General features: G+C 42.7%; 1 protein-coding gene across 1 annotated transcript in view; it reads right to left on the reverse strand.

The window, feature by feature from the left end:
- Positions 1–9656: 9656 nt before the first annotated feature.
- LOC104300147 (vascular endothelial growth factor receptor kdr-like) overlaps positions 9657–15834 on the reverse strand; it is a 148793-nt gene continuing 142615 nt past the window's right edge. The window contains exon 30 of the mRNA XM_054169355.1: positions 9657–10636. Coding sequence (XP_054025330.1) covers positions 10426–10636 — 211 coding nt within the window. The 3' untranslated portion in view covers positions 9657–10425. The remainder of the gene's footprint in view (positions 10637–15834) is intronic.

The raw sequence follows: 15834 nt of genomic DNA on the forward strand, positions 1-15834 counted from the left end.
GACAACTTCAGTTTTTCATTGCAGTTTGTTGGTATGTCCCATTTATTACAAAATCCTGAAGGCATCTGGGATCTCATAGAGATTAACATCAAGGGCAGTGTTGCATCAGCACAGATGAAGTATTATTCAGCAGTGGAGAGATGCTGAGTCAGTTGGTGTCAGTGCAATGGCATGATCCATTTACGAATCAGCATGAAAATAGGAGGAATTACTGATGTCATCTCCAGAGCAGCTTGGAGTTCAGAAACAATCCACCAGATAGCCAAGAAGCAGTTTGTGATGTTTGGGTTCTGATCTAGCTGTTTGTGTTAAGGGAGATAATGTTTTAACTCCAGTCTACCATCCTATCCTCCTTCCGTGGGTTGTGAAGTCATGTTACATCACTGTCTTGATATTGTCGGTGGCTTGTTGCTTGTTTCAGAAGCTTTGGAGAAAGAGATGGAAGTAATTTTGTCCATCCCAGCTGCTTTAGAAGACATGATTAAGGAAGCAAATTACCTTGATCCACCAAATTCACAATTCTCCCCCGCTTCCACCTGCTCTCCTTGCCTTACCCCTGCTTGTCTCTGTAGTTCTGCTCCATGCTAAGATGGCTTGTGACATTCTAGCTGGGGGCGTAAACAGCAGAAGACAGGATTTGAAAAATATACATGAATAAAAGGTCAGAATTCCTGGGTGTTTTTTTCTATACATAGTTATGAAAAGCAAATTAACCTTTGGGTTTTGAGGAATTCACTGTGACAATGGACAGGATTAAAAATAAACTACTGTTCCAAGTGAAGTGTCCAGAAATGCTCAGGTTTATCCTGTTGGCCCTGAGGATCACCAAGTGTGTTGTCCTAGCTTTAAAAAGTCATGTTAATATCGCTCACCCACAGCAGCCTGGAAAGGCAGAAGGCACAGCCCTGTGTATGGGAATTGCAGGGCACTGAACCCAAGGACTTCATCATGCTGTTGGACTCTTTTTATCTTGCCTCCTGCCAGGTTTGAATTTTTCTTCAGCAATGTTATAGTGAAAGTTCCTTCCAGAAGTGTTCAAGGTCAGGTTGAATGGGACTTTAAACAGCCTGGTCTAGGGGAAGCTGTACCTGCTTCTGGCAGGGAGGTTGTAACTACATGATCCTTAAGGTCTCTTCCAACCCAAACCATTCTGTGATTCTAAGAGAGCTTTTCCCTTTTGTCTGTCCTATAAATTGCAAAGCTTTCACAGTAAGAACTGTGAGAAGAAAGAGTAACACTCATATGGGACTCAGTCAAGGAACAGTATATTATTGACAGATGCATGGGCTTCTTTCCTCCACATGACCTGGAGGACATACAATTCCTGTTTCACTGGCAAAGACGACTCTCTTCGTAGGTTTCAAAACTCTCTGGACTACTGGGCCTGATTCGGGGCTTGTCAGTTCAAGAAGATTAAGGAACTTCTTGAGAGGGTACAGCAGAGGTTTATAAAGATGGTTAGGGAACTGGAACATCTCTGCTATGAAGAAAGGCTGAGGGACTTGGGGCTCTATAGTTTAAAGAAGGCTGAGGGAGGATCTTCTCAGTGCTTTGAGGGTGGGAGTCAAGAGCATGGAGACAGTCTTTTCCCAGTGGTGTCCAGTGACAGGACAAGTGGTAATGGATGCAAACTTGAACATAGGAAGTTCCATCTGAACACAAGGAGGGACTTCTGTACTTTGAGGGTGGTGGAGCACTGGACCAGGCTGCCCAGACAGGTGGAGGAGTCTCCATATCTCAAGTCATTCAAAACTCTCCTGGATGCCATCCTGTGGAACCTGCTCTGGCAGGGGGGTTGGTCTGGATGATCCCATAAGTCCCTTCCTACCCCCACCATGATAGGATTCTGTGATTTCCTATATTCTGTTTACTCAGTTCCTATAGAAGGGAATTAACAGAATAGTGTCTCCTCTCTAAGTTTTGATGAATACTAACTCATCAGGCAATAATAATTGTGACTAACCATAACCACCTTCAGTATTGCTAAACATAAGGGGTATATTCATGGTCCTTGTAGGGCTTCATCTACTCTTTAAGCAGAGCAAGTTCAGTACAGCACAGTCAGTGGGGAATGGTCAAGGTGCTACATCAACCAGGTGATAACAAGTGATGAAAGCCTCTGCTTAGATCCACTGCAAGTCTTGGGCTACTTCACAGAAACATTGAGGTTGGAAAAGACCTCCAAGATTAAGTCCAGCTCTCAACCCCAGGCTACCACAACCACTAAGCTATGTTCAGAAGTGCTACATCTACATGTTGGTTTTTTAAACATGGCCAGGGTGTTTGAGACAAAATTATCCACTGCCAATGGCCTTCATTGTGTAAAAAGCACCTAAAATTAACCACATTTTCCACTTGTTCAAAGCCTTTGCACTTCACAAAACCCCAGCACTTCATAACCATCACAAGTTAAGTCTTTTTATGGGAGGAAGGAAATTTCCAGTCAGGATTTCCTGACTGGAGATCAGCTGGATTCTCTTCTCAGCTTCCTAATGTGACCACCACCAATTCTGACTATCTTACTCTAAAATCTTTCTCTTGCAAGTCCCTATTTTCTTCTTGGTTTTTTTTTATCACCTCAAACCATCAGCTTTCAATACTTCAGATTGAGACTTTTCTGGTCTTGCATCTCTAGATGCTGCTGTAAAACCCAAAAATCTTTCATAGAATTGTTTCTATTGGAAGAGACCTTTAAGACTGAGTCCAGCTTTTAACTTAAGACCACTATGGTAATTAAAACATGTCCCAGAGTGCCATGTCCACATGTTTCTTGAACCTCTCTAGGGATGGTGACTCCCCCTGCCCCCAGGCAGCTTGGTCCAATGCTTGACTACTTCATGTATGCCAAACAGTAAGGGCCAGAGATGCTCTGTGCTCTAGTCAAGACCCAAGAGGAATGCTCATGTTTCTTCGTTGCTGGTGCTGTCCTTTTTCCTCCCAAATTCTTTCCTGAGATCTGCCATAGCAGACTTGCCTTCCACAAGCTGCACATGGTGAATAATTCACAGTTTGTGCTAAAAGCAAACCAGAGTTAATTTTCTGTATTTTCTTTCCACCATTTAATATATTACTTTCCCCATGCAGGAGACTCCATGTTGCCTGGCATACAGTGACTCATGCCTTATATAAGTAACTAAAACATTTTATAGTTTACAGAGAAGAATGTTCTTGCTCATTATGTGGCTGAAAGGAGATTGCCCCATTTCAGATGACATGTATAATTTAGACATTTCCAAGACTGGGTTTGGAGCAGGGAATGAAGAGAAACTACAGTGTTTGAAGTGATTTGAGTGCTTCTAAGTTTTTAATGTGACTAGCAAAATACACACAGACCAATAACTTTTAAGGCTGTGCTAATGGAAGAATGGTTCTCAAACTTTTAACACTCTTTTTTTCCCCCCCTCTAATAACAGTATTTATTTTAAGACATAAGTAGAAACTAGGATTTTTTTCTCGCTCTGTAAAAGCTTGCAAAGATCTTCTGTTTTTTCTGCCAGTAGTTGCCTGCTGTGCCACCAAAATGGAAAGGGGAAATAGTATTTCAGGAAGTGACATGTCTGCTGCCCTTGACTATTATTGGGAGGTTTTTTCCCCCAGTGCAAAGTTTATTCAAATGAAAAGTTAATAGTGCTGTCATGGCTATGTGTTTTGGCATAGTTATTTAGCTGTGTTCTTGGTAGAATGTTATGGTAAACTGAGCAAAACCCCATTCTGGAGTTCTTGAATCTGGACAACACCCAGGTGGTTCTAGGTCCTGTAAATTATTTTCAGACTTATGTATTTACATGCTTTGGTTAGCATGGGTCTGTTCTGAACTGGACCATCACTGATTGCGGTCGGGATGGGACTTCTCAGCTCAGGGTATGTTCGGTGTGGCACTTCCTGAATTTCAGGGTGGGTTTGCACAGCCAGGGGCTTCCTCTAGCAAAGAGAAGCTGATTGTGTGAATTCCGGCCAATGGCTTGGCTGCAGAAAGACTCTGGGTTTGCCTTGTTCCTGGGCACACCAAAGGCAATGGCACATCTTGTGCCCCAGCTTGAGGTGTGGGAAGTCAGAGGTGGCACCTGTGGGGAGGAGCAGACAGGACAGGTGAACTCTCAACTGCCCAACAACGCAGATGCCCATGGAGGGCATCTTCAGGAGACAGCTAGGGGATCCTAGGGTGAATTCTTCAATGGTCAGCATTTGAGGAGGACTGTGTTCTGCCTCCCATCCCAATCAATGTGTTCCAGAATCCAGCTCCTGAATCTACTTCCCATCTGCTGCTGAATCCAGTCTGGGACTTGCCCAGTGCCTGCCCCCAGGCACTGTCTCTTTCATAGGATTGTCCTTCTTTACATCCCAGCTGGTTCAGCTTCTTTCCCACCCCATCAGTCTCTTTCTTCCCTTTTCCTTTCTTTGGGAAGCAGAGGGTTCATGGAGAGCCTCTGGCACTTCTCTGGTGGCCATCCCAGCCCTGACCCTTGATAGGCTCCTATTTAAAATATGGAATTGTGATTCTATCTCAATTTAATTTATTTTAAATGTAACCAGACAACAGTCTGTTTCATGGATCTTTCTTGGTGGCAGCTAGACTTGTGTATATCTCCAGTAAACTGGGCTAGCATCTTCTGAGATCAAATGTAGTGGTTAAGATACATCTGAGCAATGGCAGCATGGCCAGGCTTGTGCCCTAACTTTTGAACACCCCCTAGATGAGATCTATTCCTTGCAGGAATCTCTCCAAACTGTTGCATTATTTACTTATATACTTCAAGGGTGACACTTTTCAAGCCAAGAGATGACACAAAGGAGCCCTGGGCTGTATAAATATAGAATCTTTTTATTTTTTGGTTAATAGATACAGTACAATTTTTGACTACATAAGAAAGCATTGTTTTCAGTGCATACATTCTTCAGACAGACAGGAACATGGCAGACAAACATTCCTTAGTGTTTTGAGTATTACATGGCACTTTGTTCTTCTTGAAGTCCCAAGTTACTGGGGTTTTCCCAGTTTTTATTAGCTACTTTGACAACTCAAGGTCTAAGGAAAAATAAGTTGATTAGTAAGACTGTGCTGGCTCTTGTGGCACAGGATTATTGAGGCAGGACAAGGGGACATTGCTCCATGCACACCACAACAGTCTCTCTGGAGCCACAGCCCATATGGCATCAGCTTTGCTTGGGGTCCCAAATGTCCCCATCCAGCACGTCTATGTTGATATAAACCCAACACATATCGAACAAACAAGCCAGTGCTTGGGCTCAGCACTTAAATCCTATGCAGTGACTGACTCTTGAGAGTGTTAAATCCAGAAGGCCTCCCTGAATGTTACTTGCCTAAGGTGGTGCTGGTGTCATTACTTTGGAAAAATTCTTTCTGGGTTTTTGTGACCTAGTGTAAAACCAGCAAAATTAATCCTGGGGTTTGGCTCTTGCTATCTGTAGGGAGGGACAAAAGAATTCTTACTACCTGTTTTATTTTCCACTCAATTTATGATATACTTGGAAACCAGCCTATAAGTTTGATCTTGACCTGGCTAACTCCTGTGTTCAGAAAAGCCTTTAACCTTGGACTAGATGATTTCTAATAGTCCCATCCAATCTAAACCCATCTATGATTCTATTACTTGAAAGTTTTGTATCCTCAGTAAGCAGTTAGCAAATTAAATCTATTTGCTTTGGGGAAAAAACAAACCAAACCAACAAAACAGGAACCAGTTGAAAAAGTCAAAAAGTATTTGTTGCATTAGGGAGGATCCAGCCATTCAACACAGGCAACTGTATGCTAACATTTCCATTATTTCTAAGCAGTGAGTTTGTTGGTTTTTTTTGCACCATCCTGTTTAGATTTAGAGGTGGTGGTGGAATTGTAAAGCCTATGTGTGAAGGAAATTGTTGTGGAATTGGGTATGTTAGGGATAGTCACTAGGAGACATACATGCACAGGTGTGGTACTGAGGGGTGTGGTTTAGCACCAGATTTGGTAGTGTTAGTTAATGGTTGCACTCTGTCTTAAAATTGTTCTATGGTTTCCTGGTGTTGTCCAGTTGGTGCTGGTGAGAGCCAGAGACCATTGACCCAAGCCCACATACTTCCAGCTGGAATGGGGCCAGATCAAATTTGTAAAGCAAGACAAGACATGACAGGGCAGTGCCAATGCTCAGCCTGAGGCATCACAGAGAAGTCAAGTCACAAACTGTTGACTGGCTGGTTACAGGCTTATATAGCCACTAACATTCCTACAGTCTACAGGATCATAAAGACCAAGAGAAAAGTGCCTGGTATCCTAGGTTATGTATGATTGTCCAACCAGGTTGGGTATCTAGGTTATCCAACTCCTAGGTGTTTTCTGAGCAGGCTAACTGGAGAGTGGTGTTTGCATCGGTGGGATGGCTTAAGCAGGGCAGTTTGTGTCTGCAGGCAGCCATAAATGTACATCTTCAGCACTCAGTGATTTTCTTTGAGACTATTACTCAGGCTTTAAGTTTTTATCTGACCTTCCTTGATATCTTGAGTAAATGATGTGGTCCTAATATCCTCCTTAGGACCCTCTTCCCATGAGGATAATGTAGAAGAACCTAGGAGAAACCTTGTTGTTTGAGTAAGAGAAAGATAAGATTCACCTAGATGGTCACCAACCTTTGTTTTGTTTCAGATACCATTATTGAAAGCCAAACAGAATAAAAAGCTTCTCTAATTAAGGGAAGGATACAGAGAACCAGTATAAACTAGTTTTCCTTGCCTGTATTGAAAAGCATTTCCATGTGACAAAAGCTTGCTTTAGGTTATCAGGTTCAGCCTCTGCAAGAGCAGGGAATAGCAAAGTGAAGTGAGTCCTCTACTTGATCTTACTCAAAAGGTAGAGAAAAGAGATCCAACAGGTCTGTGAAAAACAAGTATCAAGAAGTAGATGAAAAGCAGAGACAATAGGAGAGGGGAAAACAGACTGTTAAAGCACCAGCCTGAACAATAACATGCAGGTAAAGGCACTTATCCTTGGCCACCTATGTGGCAGGTGATTGCTGGAGAAGACAACACATCCTTTGCCCTACTTCTCTGTGGTTACAAGAGGACAAAACAAGTAGGAATAAGCACCATTAAAGAAAATAAAGGTAGGTGTTAATCCCAGAAGCCATTGAGCTCAGTCAGGTTAGATAAAGCAGGTGGCTGCCAGAAGTCAAATGAGAATCCCTGAGAAGTCTGAAAAAATTATAAACATCACATCAGTGAAACAATTTGGCCCCTTCTGATCCTCTGGCTGATGAACCAGCTCTTGATTGAAACAGGCAGTGAAAATTCTTCACTTTTACCAAGAGCTGCATGGTGAGCCTTTCAGGAATGAGATAAACCTGCCAGATTCCTCCAGATTCCTGTTTTCTAACAAACGAAACATGGAGAAGTAGTGAGAGCCTAGAGGAGAACTACTGTGAAATGGCACTAGTAGGGTACTGTAAACTGGAGCCTGGCCTGCAAGCATTAGTGAAATGTTTAGTAAGGATACTTAACTCTGTTATGCCTGGATATCTCTCTTTGGACTAAGATGTTACATGTGTTACCAAATAAATGAATCAATCTAGTTGTTTCTACCAAGTAAACTATATACATTGTTGTAAGAAAAAGCACAATAATTAAATTAAGGGAGGAGAGCAAAGGACAAACAAAATATTAGTAAATACAGTAGAAGACTTATGTTCAATAATATTTTTCAGGTAATACTTTTGCTTGTTACATTTACTATAAGGAAGAAAAAAAATAAAATAAACTTTCCACTCAAAGCAAACATTGGAAATGCAGCTGCCCAAACATCAGTCACTTGCCATTTCCAGGACACTTGAAGGCGGTTAGTGTGGGGCTGGATGGTCTATTCCCCGAGGAAATGGCCATCCATTCTGCTCCAGATGGCTGCTGCTTTCACCACTGCCGTGGAGCCGTCAGTTTGCGGAGGGCTGTCAGTGCCACCAGGGTTTCAAAACGCGTCTGGAACACTGGAGCCTGTGTTCATATCACTTTAGGAAAGCTGATCCCAGAAAGGGACCTGCTCCATTAGAGCATCTGCTTGAGTCCCACTCAAGAAACATACTTCATGTTTTTGTGGATTCAGAAAAGCCTCCACAGCTCATCTTTGAAGTGGAAGGAAGATCCACTCTGTTCACCCAGCAGCATTTTCCATCCTTTCTCAAAACACAGTGCGTTCATACAGGCTTTTATCCCTATCTGTGCTGTAAAGTTCATCAGCAAAGGCTTCGAAACATTGTCACTTGCTTACCCTCCAGAACAAGGCACAGTAACAAACACACTGATGCCATTAACAGCAGAGCCAGACAAGCCCTCTGCATATTTTTTTTTCTTTTTTTCTCCATGTGAATAAATTAAGTCAAAGTGATTGATGATTTGATCAGAGCTACAGAGAATCAATTTACTGTGTGATGGAAAAACTGACCCAGCAAGCTTTCTGGCGCTCACCAGATGAATTCTTTCCCAGTAGTTCCTTCAGTTGTATCACCAGGTCTATTTAATACATGGCTACTAAAATACAAAGAAGTGCAAAAATGACCATAAAGCAACTACAGACCACAGCAGGTCCCCTGTGAGCAAAGGGCTCACTGCAGGTGATTTCCTTAATCCATTGGATCTGAAGTCAAGGAGGAGGAGAAGTGCAGTTCCTAAGAGCTTGTCCTTCAGATGCTGTAGCATTCACAGTTAACATGGTGTGGGGTTTGGAGGTTTTGTTTCCCCTGTAATACCTGAGGCTTGTTTGTGTTTACTTCACTGTAACCAACTGCAACCCATCATCCAGAAATGTTTTCTCTGATGCTGTGAGGGAGTTGGGGCTGCCTTCACCAAAGTAACAGAATTGTTTTGCAAGTGTTGGAGGGACTTTTGTTTTCCTTTATTATATAATCATGAACAAAATCTGTCTTTCTTTTTACTGAAGCAATCTAATCAGTGTCAAGTCTAAGAAAAGGAAAGTGTGGTGTTGCACAGAGTAATTTACAGACCTGGGTTTCTAACAGGAGTTTATAGCCTTGACTGTCAACAAATCTTTCTCATCCTTGCTTTTTCTACTCACAACCTAGATGCTTCTCTTCCTACATTTCTGAAGTCAGCTCTGATTGTTGTGTAGCATGTTAAATGACAAGGATTGTTTGCTCATTTTTGATGAGTGTATATATATGGTGTGCATGGGACCTTGCACATCAGCAGTTCCTGCCAGCTTTTGGTGTGAGGTCAACACACTTTGATTTCTCAAATGGGAGAATTTATGAGCCATTCATGATTAGGCTGTAAAATAAGCTTTGGATAACCACAAATCCATGAAGGGTTTAGATGCAGAGGATATTGGCTATCACACCATTTTTTTTTTCCCCTTGGTCAGATATATATGTGTACCATATGCTTAAGAGTTTAGCATGGGCTGGTATTCCCAGGATCATCAAACTCTTTGGCACCACAGAATCCCAAGGAAATGTGGTTTGTTTTTTTTATTGTTGACTTTTTAGTAAATAGCTCATGTGCAGAAAAGAGACAGGAATGCTGCTACACAGAAGTTTAGGTGTAACTCCCATGTTGGTAATGAGTATTTTACACACATGCACTGGGAAATTCTGCCTATTTAAGCCTAAAAAGGTTATTTTCTAAGGCAGTGATTGCTTGCTTGTTTGGTTTTTTTGTCTTGCAATCATTATAGATGCATCTCCATCAAAGTTCCCTATTGCACATGAGCTAAATAAATTGCTGTTTGAACAAGGAGAAAACACAGGAAAACAGTTTTAACCATACTGTTCTGATGGCCCCAAATGATAGAGGAGTGCTATGTCCTTTCCATGTAATTCTGTATCATTTTTTGTAGGAGCGTATTCTAGGAGTAGTGGAAATGGTTAAATCACAATTTGTAACTAAAATATTCTGGATTTCACAATATTTCAGAAATATTTCCATTAGGAATGTTGTTTCAGTTTGGGACATTTCCAAGCTCAAAACATTGGTGGTGTTTTCAGCTGATCCTTTACAGCATCCTACTAAACAATCCTTACAGGATGTGTGCGGGACCAGTAAAATAAATCCTGTTTTCACAGCTAGCTTGACATGACTCTTGGTGACTCTTATGGAGTAAAATGTGCATGAAATAACTTGTAATTCTGCATGTGCTGATGACAGCCCCAGCCAGGGGAGGAAGGAGTGGAAGCAGTTCAGGGTTACAGCTCCTATTGATGGTTCTGATAGGCAGAACTGTAATTCTGCAACAGGCATTTAGAGATAGCAAATAAGATGCTCTTAAAATGTTTCTCTTCACATCAGAGATGTGCCAGAAGAAACATATGAACCATTATCCTGTCAGACTTGCTTTCTGTTGTCACCTAGCCTCTTTATCCAGGCATAGAGGCATGTCAATCTAGTGTGGTTGAGAGGAGCAAGATGCCCAGTGTCAGGTCAGGCTGGTTACACTGGAGGGGCTGAGTAGTGAATGACAGAGTTGTAATCTGGAGGTGGGCTGTGGCATTCCAGATTTGGATCCATTGGAAGGAGAACAGAGTCTTCCAGTGTGAAGTCCATGGTGTCCTCTTCTACCTGCACTGCTGGCTGGTATTTGACAGCCTCACGCTCATGATCAGACAATATGGATTCCTTGCTCTTGCTCACTGCTCTCCGCCTGTTGAGAACAAACATCATCATATATTCCTTCTGTCTCCACAAAGTTTTGTCTCTGTGTAATGAATGGTCAGAATTATAAAAAAAAATAAAGCATTTCAATTTACCTTGGCAGCATCCTGTAAGGCAGGCATATGACAGATAAGAAAACTGTATTAGGTATTTCAAATAACATAGTAAAAGTAGATTTAGGAGTAATTGCAGGAGTCTTGTCTGTTCAGCTTAGCACTTCTCAGTGCACTCTCTTACATATGTACCTTAGTTATAAGTGCATCTGTTCTGTCTATACAATAATCTCTCTCATTGTTCTGGCACAGGTCAGTAAAAACTTGACTTTTCTGAAAGCAGAACTGAAGGCTCTGACTTTTCTTTAAGCATAACAATGAAATAATGACTAACCTCTGACAGACTCCAATGTAGAATGATACTGAAAGCAAGAGTGTGTGTTGAACCTGCTCTCAGCATAGGGTGAAATCTCTCTTGTGTTCTCTAGCTCTTTAAATTGACTGAGCGGTAGGCTGGTGACGAGCAGCACTTTACAGCATTACAACTGCTGGCCTGTGACTGATGCTATTAGAGAGAGCCAGCTTTCATTTTCTGCTGTCTTCCCTTATTATAGGTGATGAAGGCAGTGGGAGAGAAGCAACTTGCATCACATTGAGCAACCTCAACATTAAAAGTAGGAGAACCCTGGAGAGGATTTGTAGCACAAGGTGACCTTCAGGAACAGCAGGTGTTGCAGGGGAAAAAGGTACTTTTTGTCATAGGCTGTCTTAAAAACTGTGTTCTGTTAAGCCTGGTTTCTTCCATCTGAGGAATTCATTGGAGAGCTCTGGATAACTGAAGTTGGTTCTCTGGAGGATCCCAATGTGAGAATGGCTTCTCCACTTTGCTTAGGACTCTTTCATAGCATCTCTTTGGGACTAGCCTCACTGATGGTGGCATTGCTCATGTTTCAGTTCAGAATGATTATGAATGTGCCTGGCTGTGCTCAATCACTTTGTATAGTCCATATGTGTTTTAGCATAAAGTTACATGTAGTGACCCTAACCCAAACATGAATGATCAGCAGTGGATCAAATAATTGTGTAACTTATTCCATCTATTTTATCTGTACTGCTACAGTGCTTACAGTCCCCAACAGCTGATCTTGGGTTCAGAGTGTGATGCTTTAGAAAGAAAGCAAACCTTGTTCCTGAAACAGGAACTAAGAGAGGAATTGGAGGAAGTGAAACATGAATCATGACTAAAGAAAGTAGCAGCTCCAGGACACCAGCTGTGAGCTGCCATGTTTTTGTGATGGCGCAGCAGAGAGAGCAGTCTTAAGAGCAGGTTGATGCTTAGTGCGACAGTTGTAGTGTACAGTAGACTAAGTTCCTCTCAGCTATGAAAGGAGAAAGCTCTCCTACTAGGTTATTCTAATCTGACTTCAGAAGATGTCTTATCGTGCCTCTGAATCTGGAACCTATCAAAAGCTTGAGTTTTCCCATAAGCTGCAGTTATTCTCAGCCTGGCTGGTGAAACTAGTGTCAGTATCTTCTTTTACAGTACTTGCTGATTCTAGAAAGGCCATAAATGTGGAGTGCATTGGTGAGAGCAAAAGTCTGGTTTATGACCTGTGCACAACCACATGAACAGCTTGTAAATCTGTAAATCTGCTATCTCTGTAGTTGTTCTTGGGGGACTGTGTGGAGTAGGTGATGCTATGTATATCACAGTCTGTGAAGTTAGCAGCTGAGGGAACTGGGGTTGATTAGCCTGCAAAAGAGGAGGCTCAGGGGAGACCTCCTTCTTTACAGCTCCTGGAAAGGAGGTTGGAGCCAGCTGGGGGCTAGCCTCCTCTTTCAAGGAGCAAGCCACTGAACAAGAGGAAGCAGCCACGAGTTGTGCCAGGGCATGTTTAGGTTGGACATGAGAAACAATTTCTTCTCCAAAAGGGTTGCCAAGACCTGGTCCAGGGAACTGGTGGAATCCCCATCCCTGCAGGGCTTTAAAAGCTGTGTAGATGTGGTGCTGAGGCACATGGTTAGTGGTGACCTGGCAGTGCTGGGTTAATGGTTGGACTTGATCTTAAAGGTCTCTTCCAACCAAAACAGTGATTCTATGAAATCCAGACATAACAAACAGTTACAACTCTAATCAGCTGCAGCAGGAGCTTGGCTGCTTTGTGTTGGCCAGTTTAAGCACACTGTGGTGGTCTTTGCAGCATGCTTTCATCTCCAGCTTTGTCTCCAGAAAGTGAACTCGGGACCACTGAGCTGTAAGGTCAGACCCACCATGTCTTGCACAGGTAGGAAGTTCTGTGACTTCTAGAATGCCAAGGTAGAGATTATAAGTTAAAGCTAATGTCATTGTGCCTTTAGACCTGCACAAGTCATTGTGACCAAACCTCTTGAGTGGCAAAGCAGAAAGTCTGAAGTAAACTTGAGGTCTTCAACAAAAATGTAGCACGTTCTGCTTTCACAATCCAAGATTCTCCTCTTTGTCCAGAGGAAAATGAGTGGAATCTTCTGTATACTGACAGCTGTCCCTTTCTGTACACACACACTTGCTCTGTAGATAAATTCTTCCCTGGCATGGGCAATGGAACCAGAGTTTTGCTTCACTGTTTATGTATGGTTTTTTTATTCAGTTCTATTGGCTTGTGTCAGACAATTTCATGGATGCTCTGGCTTCTAATTTGCCAGGTATTAAAGTTGTCATTGGAGACAGAGAAGCTTGAGACTATCTATTTAACTTGGCCCCCAGCCCGCATATCTTAGACTGATGGAGAAAAAGAAATGTTATTAGGGTTTGGTTTAATCGCACAATGGGGAGTACTCAGGCTCGTGCAGACTCCCAGCAAGTGTTCTTGTTAGGATTCTCCCCTGCCTATCTGGGAATGACCTTGCCTATCACCAAAATCGTGCTGGTCTTTGAAGGAGGTCTGTTAAAAGCTACCAATCTAATATTTGCTCCAAAGACAGAAAGCTGATGAGTTGGGTCAGAAGCAAGTTTGGCCATTAGCTGTCCTGTGGCAGACCAAAATGCAATTAACTTTCAAAACTTCCCCTTTCATCTACATGCAGTTCCTAAATTAAAGCTAGCCAAGATCCTTTGCATTTTCCCCTTTCATGCTCTGTGTAACTGACGCTTCAGTCTTGTGTTCAGCAACAGAGAAGTGTACAAATGCTTGGGCTGTATATTGGGAAAGGAGACTGCAGTATCCCTTTTCTGACTGTCCTTGAAATCTCATTTGCTATGTAGAAAGAGCCACGCTGAACCAGGCTCAGAGCATAAAGGGGTTTTGCTGTCCTCTGAAGCATCAAGCACTGGCCACAACTGGATGCCTCTGGTTGTGGCCAGTGCTCGATGCTTCAGAGTACAGCAAAACCCCTTTATGCTCTGAGCCAAATTTACCACCCTGTGTAGGACAGAAAAAAACACTTCTGAGCCCCACTGATAAACACTTTCTGACTGAAGGCATTGGGTTTGATTAATCATGCAATTATGCAGCTACAGAAGTTAATAATGGTAAGGTAATGAAATAATTTCATTAAAAGCTAGCCATTACTTGGTTCAGTGCTTCAGAGTTGGCAGTGTGCTGCCCCAAAAGCATTTCCTTGCTGCCTCTGCCTGACTCCTGAGTGCTGCAGCTTCAGGAGGTGATAAGAGATATGCAGTTTGGATAAAGCTGCTCATAACTGTGAATACCTCAGCCCAGTCCCACCTGACTGGCAGTGTTCTCACCATGGTACAGGGCTGAAGATTAGGTACGTGAGCACCATGACATTCCACTGAAACCTGTCTGCTCACTCACCCAAGCTGGCCAACCCAAAACCTTGCTTGTCCTTGCAAGACTTTACTGTTTGGGGCAGGATGAGGGGAGAGAAGAGAGTCTGGACATTGCCATTTCCTGATCTCAAACAGGTTTTGTAACCCATGGTACCCTCTTTTACAATGAGCACGTTCCTGTGGAATACTGGTTTGGGGAACATGTTCTGCAGAATGTGGTGAGCTGCTTCAGCCTTATTCCATAGGGCTTGGACAGGAATTAGCCAAGGCTAACTCTCAGAAAGACACCTACAAGCTAGTGAGGCTGATGGGGGGTTAATTACAAAAGTGATGAAAGCACTGGAGGAACCAGCACTGGAAGATTTGGTGCTAAGGAACATGGTTTAGTGCTGGGTTTGATAGACTTAGATGATGAGATAATGGTTGGACTTTTGATGATCTTAATTATTCTCTTCTATGATCCTCTAAGATTAGAAGAATGCAAGCCAATAGCAGCAAATCTACTAAGAGTGACATTCAGAATTACCAACAAATCCTGCTGCACTCCAGTCTGTATTTGTATCATGTCCCTGAGCCTGGTGCCTGTGTTGAGTCTGTTAGATGTAGATTCCTCCACCTCATTTGGTTTTACTAGTGTGGACCTAGTGCTGGTAGCTGATGGTCTGCTAGGGCTGTATACAGGAATGTATTAAGCAGCCTGAACACCACCAAACCTGGGCTCTGCTATTGCATTCACATGTAGTGTCACAGTACAGTTAGGAGGTCTCATGACCCATACACAAGCTTGGACAAGCACATGTTAGGGTGGTTCTGTGGGTAGTGTCAAAGTTGTGTAGAAGATACCACAGAGGATGATCCTGAAATAGCTGGGAGGCTTAAATGACCTACTGAGACTTTTTCATCCAACTGCATGAAGTAGAGATTTTGGTTAGAGGTAGAAAAATACCAAAATAAACCATCAAAGAGCTGGGAAATCGTTACTGGAGCTGTTTGTTTTGTTTGAGAGGGAGCCAGTTTCTATTAGCCTGAATCTCAGGGTCAAAGACTTGAAGTGGAGCATGGAGAAAGAGAGAGATGGCTGTAAAATAATCACCCTGTCCAGTACCCTCAGTATCCAGCATAGCACTTACTCCCAGTGTTGTGGAGCAGTTGTTGCTGCTTTGCAGCAGGAAGCCCAAGTGTCTTGCCCTCAGTAGGAAAAGCTAATGACTCTTGTGTCCCTGTAGAAATCCTGGCCTTGCTCAGAGGCTGTGTTTAGGGAAAGATGAGAAATGGGGCTGAGCATTGCCAAGTAGAGCAATTTGCCTCATGACCACATTTCATCATGATGTGTAGGAGCTTCAGGGCTTTCTAACAGCTTTCAGAGGTGTTTAATGAGGCACAGAGTAAGGGTGATTAATTCTTTCTAATTTCTCTGCGATGGAA

The sequence above is a fragment of the Dryobates pubescens genome, chromosome 18 (assembly GCF_014839835.1).
Source record: "Dryobates pubescens isolate bDryPub1 chromosome 18, bDryPub1.pri, whole genome shotgun sequence".
Classification (NCBI taxonomy): domain Eukaryota; kingdom Metazoa; phylum Chordata; class Aves; order Piciformes; family Picidae; genus Dryobates; species Dryobates pubescens.